The following is a 14740-nucleotide window of genomic DNA, read 5'->3' on the forward strand; positions in this document are numbered from 1 at the left end:
TCCTAACCTTAACTGAAGTGCAGTGAGTGCCGACACAGAACCATGAAGTTAAATAATGCAGCAGTCACTCCGAGTCAAGTCAAAGTTTATTTGTGTACAAACAACCACAGTTGGCCAAAGTGCGGAACAGTCTTGAAATATGAATATGAAAATAAGGAACAAGTAAGAATAAAGAAAAACAATAAGAGGACAATAAGAGGGGAGCCATGGAGTGAAAGCCTCAACTCGCTTCTCCTCCGTCTCAACTCACATATGCACATCTGCACTTATTACTTATTAGTCTGGATGTACTGTGAGCTGGTCTGAACTCCGCAGTAAGTGGGGCTCTGCTGCTCAGGTGGACTAACTGAAATGTGATATTAGAGGGTTTCATTCTCTCGGGGGATTCCAGGGGCACGCGGTTGGAATTGTATGCAATAATGTAGAAGCTCATCCAGCAGAATTAACGTGGTATTCATAATTTACCGAAGCCAAACATTAAAGCAGGATGAGAGCTGCGGTGTCACTGATCACCAGCTAATCACTGTTTCACACACACATGCTGCAGTCATACACTCTACAGGGGTGGGCGTTATGGCCCTGAAATAATGTCACTATATTTCAAGGTGATTCTGTGCTGAGTCGGTGCAGATATTCTGCTTGGTTTGAGCTCTCCTCGTTCTCAGACGGGCTCTTCTGCTTCAGATGCTGAAATAAGTTTGTTCTATTGTCTTTTGTTGTTACACTCTTCTCGCACTTCTTCCATATATATATGCATATATAACTGTACCTAAACCACGTCCACACTACTGAAGTCGCTCCCCTTTTTGGAGCTAACTGTGGTACTAATGCTATGTTCCATGCTTGTTGCTGTTGTGCGTAACGTTGCGATGTCATTACGTCTGAATATTGCCATTATCCCACTGATTTTTTTATCATGTTAAAAATTATACCAATACAATCATGAACAGCATGATATGGCGCTCTCCTAACAGCACAGTAACATTACGTACGTTTGTTCTAAAATCTATTCCGAGCTCAGCTTATGTGCTGGTTCAGATGCGAACCTCTCCTGCATGTTCTGAGCAGCTGAAGTGTGTGCAGAGCTGCTCGTTCAGTGATTTGCTGAACATTCCCTCGTTCTTGATCCGTGAACCTGAAGTGAATCATTGTTTTGAACCACTTTGCGGATTACGCTCCAACCGATCCTGTAGCCTGACCGTTGGGAGATGGAGCAGATAAACAGGTGCTACGTTTAGAAGTAGGCGGGAGAGCCTGCAAGAGAAAACCTGGCACATGTGGACCCTGTTATCTGACTCCCTGTCCTCATGTCAGGATCAAGCCCTTAACCCTCAAACACCGTCCACCATGTTCTCAGCCTTAAGTATCCTCACCGCGGCACGCACGTGCATGTGCGCCACCAATTGGACAAACTGAAAAACAAACAGCGCCAAGCACAAGGGCACGCACACGCTCCCAGATGACAGACGATGATATGACGCGTGGTGTGTCTTTGAAATGCAGCCGTGACATATGTGCTGCAGGTTTAGCAGGTTTTTTTCTGAGGAAGTGCGGCAGACTCGTTTGTGTGAGTGACAGTTTTTATTTTGAAAGAGCTGGACCAGAGGCCTCGTGAAGCACAGACAGAAGAGTCACGCAATACATTTTCACCACTGCAAGTGTCCCTATCTCACTCCACTAGTTACTAAGTAGTGAAGTGATTAGTTAAATGGTACCAGTGGTGGAATACAAATAAATACATTTACTCAAATACTCTTATGTGCAAATTCAAGATAGTTGTACTTCACTTGAGTTTTGTGAAACTCTATACTTCTAGATTTCAGAGAACTTTTTACTCCATTACATTTGACTGACGACTTTAGTTACTAGTTACTTTTCACATTCTTTACAGCCTCCCTGTCCAGTGAAAAACTACGTATCTCCAAATGTGCTTATTTTGAATCTGGATGTACCTGCTAAAGTAGAAAGAGTTTCATCATAGTCTGGGAATATTCTCCTACTTCTTGAACTAAATCAACTATTTGCAAAGCGTCTGTTATCAGCTGGAAACCGCATCGTCACAGAGCTGAAAACAGGCCGTTTTTCTGACCTCTTTTTGGAGACACTAACATATGATGACCTTATAGCATAAGATGCATTGCTGTAGATTAAACTAGCCAACAGTAAATAAAGAAGTAGCAGTTAAATGCAACATCCACATTAATCCACTGTAATATTAATCCAGAAACATCATATAGAAGTCACTGACAGGGACCAGTTTTCTGCACTATGAATACATTTTGCTGATAGTACTTTTATTAACTTCAGTAAGGTTTTGAATGCAGGACTTGTACTTGCAGTGGAGTGTTTTCACAATGTGGTATTAGTACTTTTTAGTCAAGTAAAGGATCTGAATGCTTCCTCCGCCATTGATCATTACTTCGGTTACGCAGTGAGTCAAAACTACCTTTAAACATCTCCAAGCCTCCACACCCACACGCCACATAATCTGTATTCATCACATGTAGAAACATCTTATGTTTTAGAAGTATTTAGTGAGCATATAGAGCTAGCTTAACGTTAGCCCTTGCAGCGGGGTTGCAGAGTTCACTCACAATCGTCAGGCTGTGCTGTACCGCAGGTCCCTCTTTGTGAGCTTGCTGTCATGGCTTTCGATGCTAGTGCAGGTTTAGTAGCGGTGCTACGCTCCGCACTGCTTAAAATTCACACTTTTTTTTTGGAGTGTGCCCTCTAGTTATCACAGCGTGAGAGCTGCTGATGTCAAATACGGTACGGTGCTGGCACTGAGGGGAGCGCTGCTCTGCGATCAGGGGATTAGGTTAATCACAGGGGGGCTGACTGCAGTGCCCTCTTTTCAGAGAGGGGAATTAGATTTATATGGGGTTGGAGGAGTTGAAGTAAGTATGTTGTATGTGGTAACACCAGCAAGACAGACTCAAATTCTCATTTGAATGTAGCAACTGATAGATACAGGCTTTTTATCTCTTTCGTTGACCTCATCACTCCTCTTTTCATACCTGCCCACAATCATTCTACCTCCTCTCCTCTCCTCTCCTCTCCTCTCCTCTCCTCTCCTCTCCTCTCCTCTCACTTTGAATGGAGGCCACTTTGTGTGATGAGTCAAGTGCAAAGATCGGATGAATGAAGGGGCTGGAGTGACGCTCGTGCTGAAGTCAGGCCTCAGAGATCTGTGTGTCTCTGTGTGTGTCTGTGCTGCTCACTGTTTCTGTGGCAACTCAACAATCGTCTCTGCACCCTCACCTGCGATATTGAAGTGAACGTGAGTGAACAGAGATGAGTTCAGACTGCGCAGTATAACCTTGCCATCACAAAAACACACCTGCTCCTAAACGTATCAGAGTTATTTTATCAGGGGGCTGAAATCACTGTCAGGAACGCTATGAAAGTGACTGGAGAGTTTTCCCAAACTGGGGCCTCCTCTACTCCGCTGCTCTCCACTCCCCAGTGTATCTCCACATGAAGTCACACTCGCACGTGGAGGACACTCCCTCAAAAATACTCCTGTTCTATCCCAGAGGAATGACTCCCATCCTGTTCTGTTGCCGTGTTGTGCAATGATTTTATTTGATATGTTCTCGCCATCATTTTCTTAAACTGCACTGCAGGGATTTGAATTTTGGCGGCCGCACCGTGTGTCATCAATCCACTGTCACACGTGACATGGTCAGGTGCTGCAACCAACCAGCAACCAGAGCAGACAGGGGGAAAATTAAAAAAGTGAACATAAGAACTAGCATTTTCTTCAAAATAATGTTTATTCATATCATAACTGCATTTCTGTTTATAAAAACTGACCTGTTGTTATTATGAGTCCCATCCCGCTTGCTCCTGTTCACTTTTTTCTTGTCCCAGTCATGTGATGAATAGTGAAACTGACTCCCGTTCTGCAGGAATCCCACAGGAATCCCACGATTCCCACAAAAAGCCTGTCAGCCCCTACTCTGTATCTGTCGAAGAATGATAAAAGTCAAAGCAGCAAACAGGAGCAGAGTATCGTAGTTCAGCACGGATACACTCGTTGTCTCCTGTTATTAATCCAACTTTTGCTCCTTACTAACTTTTGGTTTGGTTGATTTTTGATTTTCTCTTAATCTGGGCCAAAGTCAGAGGCAGTCGGACTTCTTTGGTTTTCAGAAGATGTTTCATCAGTTCTGCGCAGCTGTTGATGTTTTGTGGTTGCTGCTGAGGTCAAACATGAGCTGTTCAGATCAGGGATGTACAGATCTGACTTCTTCTGTCCTGATACCCTCCTGATTCTGACACCTAAACACAGGGAGATCGGACCAATCTGATTTCTGGTATAATAATGATCAAAAGGGCAACCTTGCACCACCACTATGGCTCTTAAAACTGAGTTGGCAGCCCGCCATGACTAACTGAATGTAAACACTAGATTGACTAAATTTGATGAAGAAGCTGTATTTATTGCAGATATCTGATCCACTTAATAGAGTCAGTGTCTGTGCTGATACTGGGCCGGCGGATCACATCGTGCATCTCTGGTGGAAATCTTGGGATCAGAAGAGAATAAGCTGAGTCACGGTGAAGATCAGGCTGGTTAGAATAATGTCTCTCTGTGGCGTCTTAGTTAGCAGCATTAGTACACTGCAGTTCAGAGTCTTGCCTTTTCTTCATTGAATAGCAAACAAAGTGAGGACATACTGTCAGCATGGACTTTTGGAAGGTGTGAATTGATTCAGAATCAGCTTCTTATCAAAATCTTTTAAAATCACTTGATGTCTTTCACACCGTCCAGCTTCCTTTGTCAGCTTCTGTCTTGTAAACTTGTTTCTCTCAGTGTGCCCCTCTGAACTCTGTCTACCTCCTACTCTCTTTCTCCCTTTTTAGAATTTATATTTAAATAGCTTTGAGGGATCATGCCTGTTGTTTGATCCTGATTTAATGTGATTGCGTGTGTGTTTGTATGAGAGAGGCAGCTTTCATGTCAAAGGTGATGCTGTGCCTGTCAGGTTCTGTCAAACACAGCCGAGATTCTATTTGCAGTTAATATTTTCTTATTTGTACGCTGAGACAAAAGACATTTTGCTAAAGTTTGTCCTTTTTTTTTTTGGGTCGCCTCATCTGCAGTGCGATATCGATTTAAAGCGGTCTGCCAGCGACAATTTGACAGGCTGCTCTTAAGCTGTCAAATAGAGGCCTGATGGATGTTTAATTATGGTGCTCTACTTCTGTGTGAAACCCTGTTAAAGCTGTACAAGCCTTCTTTTGTTTGTGTTTGCAATCCAATACAGACATAAATTATCCCCCAAGACAATGTTGTACAATAAAATAAATGGTTAAAACGCCAGACGTGAATCAAAAACAGGGTTCCAGTTGAATGAAGGGGCCTAATTGTAGCATCAACATTCATCAATAACGTGCATCAACCAAGCTTTTAGTAAAATGAAGATTCCTGATGTGTAATTAAGGGTTTGTGCAGATGTATTGAGTTTCCAGGCATCCTGTTAACTTGGTATTCAGAACCTACTCACCTGTCATCCTAATTGTCAAATAGGTGCTGAATATCAGGGTCACACGCTCTAATCACTTTGTCATTCTGATCGAACATGAAATAGCATTTGGAGGAACTATATTTACTATACTTTACTTGTCTAATGCCCTCACAGTGCTTTACAGAGGGCGCGATCCATCTGGTGTCACATCTTGCATACCACATCTTGCATGCCACGCACCGTCAATGTGAGCCTCATGGTGCAGAACTCAAGGCAGAAAATACAGTTACACACTGCCATCTTGTGGATGCAGGCCTGAAAAACTATTTTTTTCCAGCTGTAGAATGAGATGGTGCCCTCTGGTGTTCATAGTGGGGTCCTGCTTCATTCTACACCTTCATTCTATACAGTTCATCCTTTTTTTTCCATCCATCAACTTACTGTTTTGGACTGCGAGCACAAGTGGGCAGAAAAGGCCAGAATACAGCTTGATCTATTTTAATGTGGTGTTGGACTGTGACCTGCCCAAGAGTGAATAGTTTCACTGGGTGTCAGCGGTTTGGTTTCATTGACAGATTTTATAATAACACATCACTGTGCGCTATGATTAGAACTGCGGCTAAATACAGCACAGTAGTATTTGTTATGTTGCCAAGGTTTTGTTTATTGTAATGCCACAGTGTCTTGGCACGCTGTTTATTTGACATGTGATTAATTTGGAAGGATGAACAAATGAAACACAGCAGCACCAGGCCCTATAAACACAACCAGTGTTTTTTCCAGTGTGCAGTGTCGTTCACTATTCATTCAGTGTCCTAGTGGGAGGAACTCTGGATGACAGTTCAAGTACATGTACTGTATATGAGCACTTATGTTGATTTTATCGTTTTAGGTCTGTGGGATTATAAACATGCCAAATCAGAAGAATCTGACAAGCCCAGAGGCACGAGGTTTCAGGACTCAGAATGCAGACCACAGACAACTCAGCGAGGTTTCAAAATAAAGGAAATTTATTAACTCAAAGCGCTCAGGATAAATGACAAAATACAAACTAAGTAATGTAACAGAAGTACAACAGAAACTAGATAAAGAACAAAAACTATCCAAGGCTCAAAGATGGCTCAACAACAAAGTAATAAACAAAAATGCAAGACTGGTCAAATCACTAAAGCTAGATAACAAAGTAGCAAACAAAAGTTTCAAGGCTGGACTAATAACTAGACTTGCAGGGACACAGAAGACAAGGATCACGGACAAAGGGAGACGCAGACTATATATACACGAGGTAACAATGAACAGGTGGAGACAATTAGGGCGAGGTAGACAATCAGACAGGCGGGAAACACACCGGGAAGTCAAGGGCCTGAAACGAGAGGAGAGTTAGGTTTCACATTAAAACAGGAAGTGCAAGACAAGACATGACCCTTGTGAACAAAACACATTAACAAATCTCACGAGACATGACAGAATCTAAATTTTAGGATGGTTTGTCTTTATTATGCAGTGCAGTGCCACTAACCTCTGTAACAGCTGAATTAAACAGAAAGGCCTTTTTCTAACAACATCCTGGGGCTAATTTGGATGATTACTTTAAAATGAAAAGTAACCCTCTTCTGTACACTTTGATATAAGGATAAACAGCTGCTGGACGCAGGACATTTAAACTGTCTTTATATTTTAGCAGCACTTGCTAAATATTCCAGCTGTGTTTGTCTCCTTTAACACTTGCGTTCTAGTGTCAGTGAGGCTTTTCAAAATGTGCACCAGTCACCACTGGTGTGCCATACATGATGCCCATTATAGTGTGAGGAGGAGCTCTTTCTTATATCTTCCTCTTCGATGGTTAACCCCCGGCAGGTCATTAAGGAGGAATGCCGTTGCCATTGTCGCACAGGACACATACAGCCCTGTGGCCACCACATCTTCCGCCTCTCCCATTTCTCAGCTTTGTGTGCATTGTGAAGCAGTCGGGCCGGCTCGGCTGTGGGAACGGACTAGTGATTCAGTGTTGGCCTCTGTGATCCTACTCCTCCCCTTATGTGTTTTTCAAGTGCTCGTGTAATGTGTCATCTTTCTGAATCATTTCCAAATAAGTGTCAAGGAGGCTCACTTGTCCTGCCATGACGGTACTTTTTGGAAACTCCTTCAGTTGCCAATCAGGAAGGTTTTCCTGATCGGTTTCATGACCACTGTTTGAGGAAGTTATGAGAAACAGGAGACACTTACTCATGCAACCAGAATCACCTTTTCATCCAACGATTTCATATTTCATATTCAGATTGTAATTATTGCTTCATAGAAGTATAATCATGCAGTATTAATGCGTAAAAACACACTTGCAGCACTGGAACAGCAAGCTGAGACTGGTAAATCCTAAAGCTCCTGCTAAGAGAAAGATATTAATAACATAATGACTTTCTGTATCAATTAAAATGTAGTTATTGTAAATATTATTAATATGTGCCTTAAAGCTGTAAACAGGATTTGTGTATCTGTGATTTAACTTACTTAAATAACTTTATCATATTTTCCAAAAGCTTTTCTAGTGAATATTCTGTACAATCGAAATGTGGACAAGATGGTAATCAGAGCAGATTTGTGTTGGACACAGACATAGAAAGACCTCCTACTGTGGCTTCAAAGTCAGTGTCTTTCCCATTGCTTTCTCTTTTTCCCCCCTCTCTTATGCTTCAGCAGCTCATTTCTTGTACTGTATGTGATGCTATTCAACACAGATCTGTCATCACAGTCATCAAAGGGCTTGTGTATCAGTATACTGCACAGTGTCATCAGGCGCTGTGGCCCCCCGCGAGAGCACCAGATGCCACCTCTTCCCCATACAGACTCACACCGACAGTTAAGGTAGACCAGGTCGCCAGAATAACAGTGAACCGCCATTTCTACAAACATTTAGAAATGGTTTCTAAGGCACTGCAATGTAGTTATTAACCATTTCTTGTTATTTTTATTATTGTGGCATGCATACAACTCAACCTGCATACAAGCTGCACATACATTATCATTCTGTCCAATGAAAAAGTCCAGAAAAAGAAAACAAAATTCAAAACTCGCTGTGAAAAACATTTTCGCAATCAGAATCAGTTTTTATTGCCAAGCAGGTTCACACATACACAGAGTTTGTTTTGGTTTTACTTTCCACGTAGTAAGAGAAAATGAAAAAATAAAACCAAAGTACCACAAAAGTCAAGAAACATTATATATGAAAGAAAAGTTGACAATAAAATATGACAAAATCTTCTGTAAAGTTTGAGTGTAGTGTCGGTATAATAATAAGTCTCACATACCATCCTGTCTTCATTTCCAGGCTTTCGAGATGATTTGCTGAACCATTTCTTGGGAAATGAACTCTCTTAAGTCTTCTCAGCTTGTGCAGCGCACCAGTCATTTGCACGCACAGTGCACTCTTTTGTGTAGCCGTGTGTGCGTCTGTTATGCTTCTCAATGTTTTCCATAGATACAGTGTTAATTAGAGCTGACAAGGCTGTGAGTGATGGATGGCTTGTGACTCCACTCCAGCGACTCCACTCCTGAACTTAGATGTTCCTCCTTACTCTGCTGGGCCGCGCTGAGGGGAACAGAGCTCCATACACACACACACTCTGCACACACACACACACACACACTCACACACACACCGTGGGGAGGAAGTATAGCCTCCGACGAAGAGAAGAGTCCGCAGAGAGAGTCCAGAGAGTGTGTGGAGAGTGTCAGAGTGAACGAGGGCTGAAAGAGTGCCGTGGTGTGACGTATGGGCTGCTGCTTGTGCTGCTGCTGTGTGTGACGTGTGTGAAGAAGGAGTCTGGATACCTGTTTGCTGCTTTTACTTGTGCCGAGGAGAGGGTGACTGATGGATTATCTAAGTTTTTATGTAGCCTTTTTATAGGTAACAGCCATGTAAATGTGGGTCTGTGGAGCCTGACTGAGTGATTGGAGGTGAATGTGTGTGTGCTTGTGCTTGTTTTGTAGATAGATCCATTAATTTTCATGTGAAGTAAATACTTTGTGTGTGACCTCAGTGAGTTTTGTAAGCGTGTGTGTGTGTGTGTGGGTGTGTGTGTACATGCTACTGTGCGGTTGCCACCAGTGGTGCTGACTTATCAGATGTGTGTACGATGGTGTGTGTGTGAAATGCTGCGCCTGGGCGTGCTCTAGTTGATCTGTTAGTGGTTTCGTGTGTGACGGCACGTTTTGGGTGGCGGCGTGCATGAGTGCGTGCGTGCGTCGGGGCGATGTACCGGCGTTCCCCCTGTGCCAGAGGAAGGGTTCATTTTGACTTCAGTGAGGAAGTCATCAGGAAACTCCACGCCACCAACCACGGCCACGCTCACAGGTTAGGACACACACGTTCACACACTTCACGCTGCCTCGCGCCTAGAAAGACTCCTGCGCTCTCCACTCTGTCCTTGCAGGGTTTCGTTTGAGGTCGTCATTCTGACCTCTGACCAAATTTGAGCATTTCCTTCTATGTGAAGACGTCTATTTCAAGAAACTTTACGCTAAGCTGTGTGAGACTTGCAGTGTCTCTCAGAGTCCCTTCACTCCTCCACTTGCTGTGTGGAATCCAGTGTATGTGTCGTCTTACTTCCCATTTCCCATCAGCCGACCCTCTCACGTGTTTCTCATCATCACCATAATCCTCAGATGAACGTGGACCGGTGCACTGTCGCACTCGTGAGTGAGAAAATCCAGCTGAAGTCGATTTTTGCAACAGCCTTTGCAGGTTCATGTTTTGAATAGGTTTGCGTGCTGTGTCACTGCAGTTAAAGGCATCAAAGTGGCTCGTCATGCAAATAAGTGTAACCACAGTGTGAACAGGGTCCGGCCTGTCAGACAACCAGACGACCCGGAGGATATATCTAAATAAACAGATAAATAAATAAACATGACATTGAAGGGTCCACAATCGTCGCAGCCGTTAGCAACTCTGGTAAATTTGACTTTGTTGCCAAGCAGGATTTCTTGTCTGACTTCATTAGTTCTCCAGTAATACTCTCTCTACATCGTCATTACTGGGTTTGACTAGCAGGGTCAACACATTTACCTGAAACAGTGTTTCCAACTTCGAGAGGAGTAGCAAGGTGATTAACAAGCTAAGAAAGAAGAAAAAAAACATTTCTGTGATTAGTCTGTTGAGTTTCCTCTAATCGTATTCTTCTTGTGAAATACTGGAAAGTTTTAAGTTACTTAGAAACAATCTGAGACGAGAACATCAGCACACAACCTGCAGCGAGGGCTGGCTGTCGTAGGCCAAAAAGGCTGGGAACCGACCCGGCGATTTAAATGTTTCATATTGTTTCAAAGGTCAGCTCGCCTCAAGTACAAACAAAGATATTCTCCTGCTTTACTCTCGAAGCAACGAAGCATCGCCAAACCAAAGCTCGCTGCGTGGCTCGACACTCTTTGTAATTTAGGCGAACTGACGCTTCAAGAATGTGATGCAGTTGTTGTTGTAGCATTTAAAAATATCTTTGATGTTATCGTCCTTACAGCAGCATGCGTACGGCGGGCATCGGGGAGGAAAATGAGCTGAGAAAGACTGAGAGTTTTGGCAGACTGGATGAGCTGGCCCGGCGCTGATGTTGTGTCTGACATTTCAACTAACACTGTTGAGAGACTGGTCAGCCAGCAGAAAATCCAGGATGCTGCATAGTCCTTTTATTTAACAGGGTCACATGACCTCATCATTACAGCTAAAATGCATTATTCTCAGACTGATATGTTTGATGTCTGAGCTGTTTTTCCTGCATAAATAATCCTGAATTCATGAGGTCTGTGCCTCGATTTGATTTCCACCTGTCATAAGGCCCTCAGTACGTCTTTAAACGCTGTGACGCACCATCACACACAGGTTGCTTTTGATAAACAGCCGTTTCTAAGAATGACAATAAGCAGGAAAGGAAGTTAGATATAACCAACACTGATGCAGACATTGATTGCAGGCTTTCTCTTCCATCTTTGAGTCAAGGAAGAAATAAGCCAGTGTGCAGAACTGGGCTGGGTCTCACCCCGGGAGGACTGTGGGTATTTTGACTCAGCTGGAGACACAACAGGCTGCTGCTTTGGACTGCTGCAAGGTTTTAATGGACATCCTACAACAAACAGCAGTTTACGGCAGTTTGTGAAAATCTTTGCAGAATCTTTGTTTCTTTAATCCTTTGAAACAAAACAGCCCCGGCGGCAGACTTGTGGCCATGGAAGCGTGGAGACGTTGAGCTCTGGAGACGTCCTGCATCCACCTCTGGTTGGGTGGGCTCCACCGCTGTGACTGAGGGTTTCCTGTGGAAAGTACTGGACTATACTGTAGAAAGCAGAAGTACACAGATGGTGTACTGTGCTGCATGTTTGAGTCATTAGACAGGTAGACGAGGCCGCGTGAGCGCCGGGGGGTTGTTACTCCATGACCGCTTCCTCACACTTTTGTGTACGCTGTAAATGCATGTGCTTTTGTTTGTACATAGCCTGCAACATATTGACACACATGCAGCTGTCCTGCACCCTCTATAGTATGTGGTTGTGCATGAATTAGCCTATATATACTGTATGTGTGCCAGGGAGAGTTTCTCACATGTCCGGCTAGGACTGATAATCTCCTGGAGAGATGGGCTTAACCAAATGTTTGGACAGTGACCCGGATTCCTATGGTACACTAACAAAGACCCCACCTCCTTTTATCTGTACAGAGGCTTTTCCAGGGTCTTGGGTTCCTTTTTATTTCGCCACTCATCAGGACAAAGTTACCTCAGATCACCTCGGACCAACATCAATTCACAAGTGAGGAGGAACTAATTAGTAATAATTTCCTGAAAACAGCTTTTTTTTAAACATTGGTTGAGATTTCAAACGCTGCTGCGTGAGTGGTGCGCTGCACAGCGAGCCTTTTTAGGGCAAAGGAGAAGAGCAGCACCGCCTGTAACGTGATTATAATTAGTCACAACACAAACACACGAAAAACAATGTTTTTCAGTCACAGCTGTTGGGAAAAAAGAGCCCTAAGCTGCCTCAAAATATCACCCAGATCTGTTTGAAACTGCAAGAATTTTCAATCCGACACTATGTATAATTAAAGGAAACAAAACTGACCCTGAGGCGGCGCTTCAGCTGCGTCTTTTATTTTGTTGTATGTTAAATAGCTGTCAGCTTCCTTTTACTTTGGTGATCCACTTTCCTTCCCACTGCAGGACTTTGAATAACAGTGTTTTGTGCTTGCTTGCCCATGGGTGGGGCGCAGCACTGTGTTGTAGAGTTTGTGGTTCAGCAGTATTTTATTTGCAGTGCGCTTTCCTTACAGTATAACATGTTGTTATGGAGATGGATACACAGAAGAATGTGGCGAGGACTTGTAGGTCGGCTGCGGTTATGTGGTCGGGCCGTTTGATTTCTGAGTGACTCGCCAAAGTTGAAACTTGCCGCCGTGTCTGGGAAGTGGGTTTGACGATGATGATGGTGATTATTTCAATTGAGATAATGACGAGGATGATAACAAATGATAGCAGCGATGGCTGGGAGGATCACAAGGATGATGAAGATGGTGACTGGTGAGGATGATTGGGAGGAGGATGGTAAGGGTTAGGATGACGGTAACAAGAGCGAAAACTAAATATGGTATCTACAGTGTTGGAAAAAGTCATCATTTCTTTACATTATGTAAAAGTGCCAGTACATCAATATAAAAATACTCCATTACAAGTAAAAGTCCTGCATTGAAACTCATACTGAAGTAAAAGCAGTGATAGTATCGAAAGTAAAATTATTTGATGTGCAGAAAAATGGCCTCTGTGTTTATTATTATTACTTAGAGTGTTAGATATTTGCAGCTAATGCTGATGCATCAGTGGATAAAGAGCATTCTACTGCCGTAGCTAGTTGTGGTGGAGCTACTTTACAGTAAATATCCTCTATAACATTGATCCCCAACCCGTGGGTCATTTGGTACTGTGCCGCACAGAAAGAAAAAATAATTTCCATTATTTTGTTTTTTCACATAATTTGAAAAACAGGTAGTGCCTGACAGTGCCAGTCTGCAGCCAGGTCCTCTTGACATGATTAAAAAGTGGATTTACGTTCATTATTATTGTTATTATTATTATTAAAGAGAAAATACCACAGTTTTTAATGCCGATCTTATCATTTTATTTTGTTTTTATCTGCTACACCTTTAGACTTGGCCGTGAAATTATTGTCAGACATTAAACTGGGCCATGGTACAGAAAAGGTTGGGGACCACTGCTCTATAAAGTTCAGTCCAGTTGTTCCCAAGCTGGAGGTCAGGTCCCCTTTCAGACTCACAAGATAAACCTGAGGGGTTTATCTTGATCTTCTATCCCGCTAGTTGAGCATCAGCGCGATGGCCACTGCCATGTTGGATTTTTGGAGCCAGACGTGACCGTATTTGGATGAAATGTTGGATCTGGGGAGGATTCGCTCTCTTCTGATTGGATCTGACTGAGAACACGAGGACATGGTAGTGAGGTAGCCACACCACAAAGCATTCCCTGCTTTATTGTCTTTGTTAGTCTTTATGGGACCTTCATTTATGAAATGAACATCATGCTGTATTGACACTAGTGACTGAAACATAAACTCATTAGGAAATTGTTTACTGAGGTAATAAATCAAGTCATTTTTTCAAAAGCTTACATCCATTCTTTTTACAAGCCAAAACATTTAGAAACCACTGGGTTAAATCATTGTATTTTATATGTTGGTCACATATTTTCGATGTATCTATCTATACCTGAAAAATAATCAATAACTCCAGCTGTCAGATGACTAAAGTGTATCACAGTGTTTCCCTATGAAATGGATGAGCAGAAGTACACAGTGCATTACTTTCCACTACTTCCTAAAATAAGTAGTTTTTTCTGAAGAGAAAGTTATGATGACTGGAGTTGGACGTGGAGAAGCCAGAGCCTGTGACTGTGCAGACCAGGGAATGGAATGGAAAAGAGATGCCAGCGCAGGAATGTCCTGCTGAGTCTTTTACCTGTTCTTCACTCTCTCGGCTGTTTCATATTCTCTTCGTCGTCCTCTCAGCTCAGTTCCTCTTTCATTTTAAACAAGTGTCCGCCACTCTGTCTCCCTCTGCTATGCATTATTTCTCACTTCGCCCACCCTCTTACATGCACACACACACACACACACAAACAAAGCCTCTGTTCCACCATCATCACCATCGTCATCACACCTTTTGGCCTGTTCCGCTCTGAAATCATGTGACATGTGGCTGTGTATTTAGACTGTAAATG

General features: G+C 43.0%; 1 protein-coding gene across 2 annotated transcripts in view; it reads left to right on the plus strand.

Annotated features, from left to right (window-relative positions):
* Positions 1-14740, plus strand: part of pde4ba (phosphodiesterase 4B, cAMP-specific a) — a 124454-nt gene that overhangs the window by 41219 nt on the left and 68495 nt on the right. The window contains exon 1 of one of the 2 annotated variants that reach the window (XM_041936050.1): positions 9178-9825. The exons of the other annotated variant lie outside the window; for it this stretch is intronic. Within the exon in view, the coding sequence (XP_041791984.1) occupies positions 9725-9825 (101 nt within the window). The 5' untranslated portion in view covers positions 9178-9724. Of the gene's footprint in view, positions 1-9177; positions 9826-14740 lie in introns of those variants that run through there. 2 annotated transcript variants of the gene reach the window in all.

Source organism: Chelmon rostratus, chromosome 4 (assembly GCF_017976325.1).
Source record: "Chelmon rostratus isolate fCheRos1 chromosome 4, fCheRos1.pri, whole genome shotgun sequence".
NCBI classification, from domain to species: domain Eukaryota; kingdom Metazoa; phylum Chordata; class Actinopteri; order Chaetodontiformes; family Chaetodontidae; genus Chelmon; species Chelmon rostratus.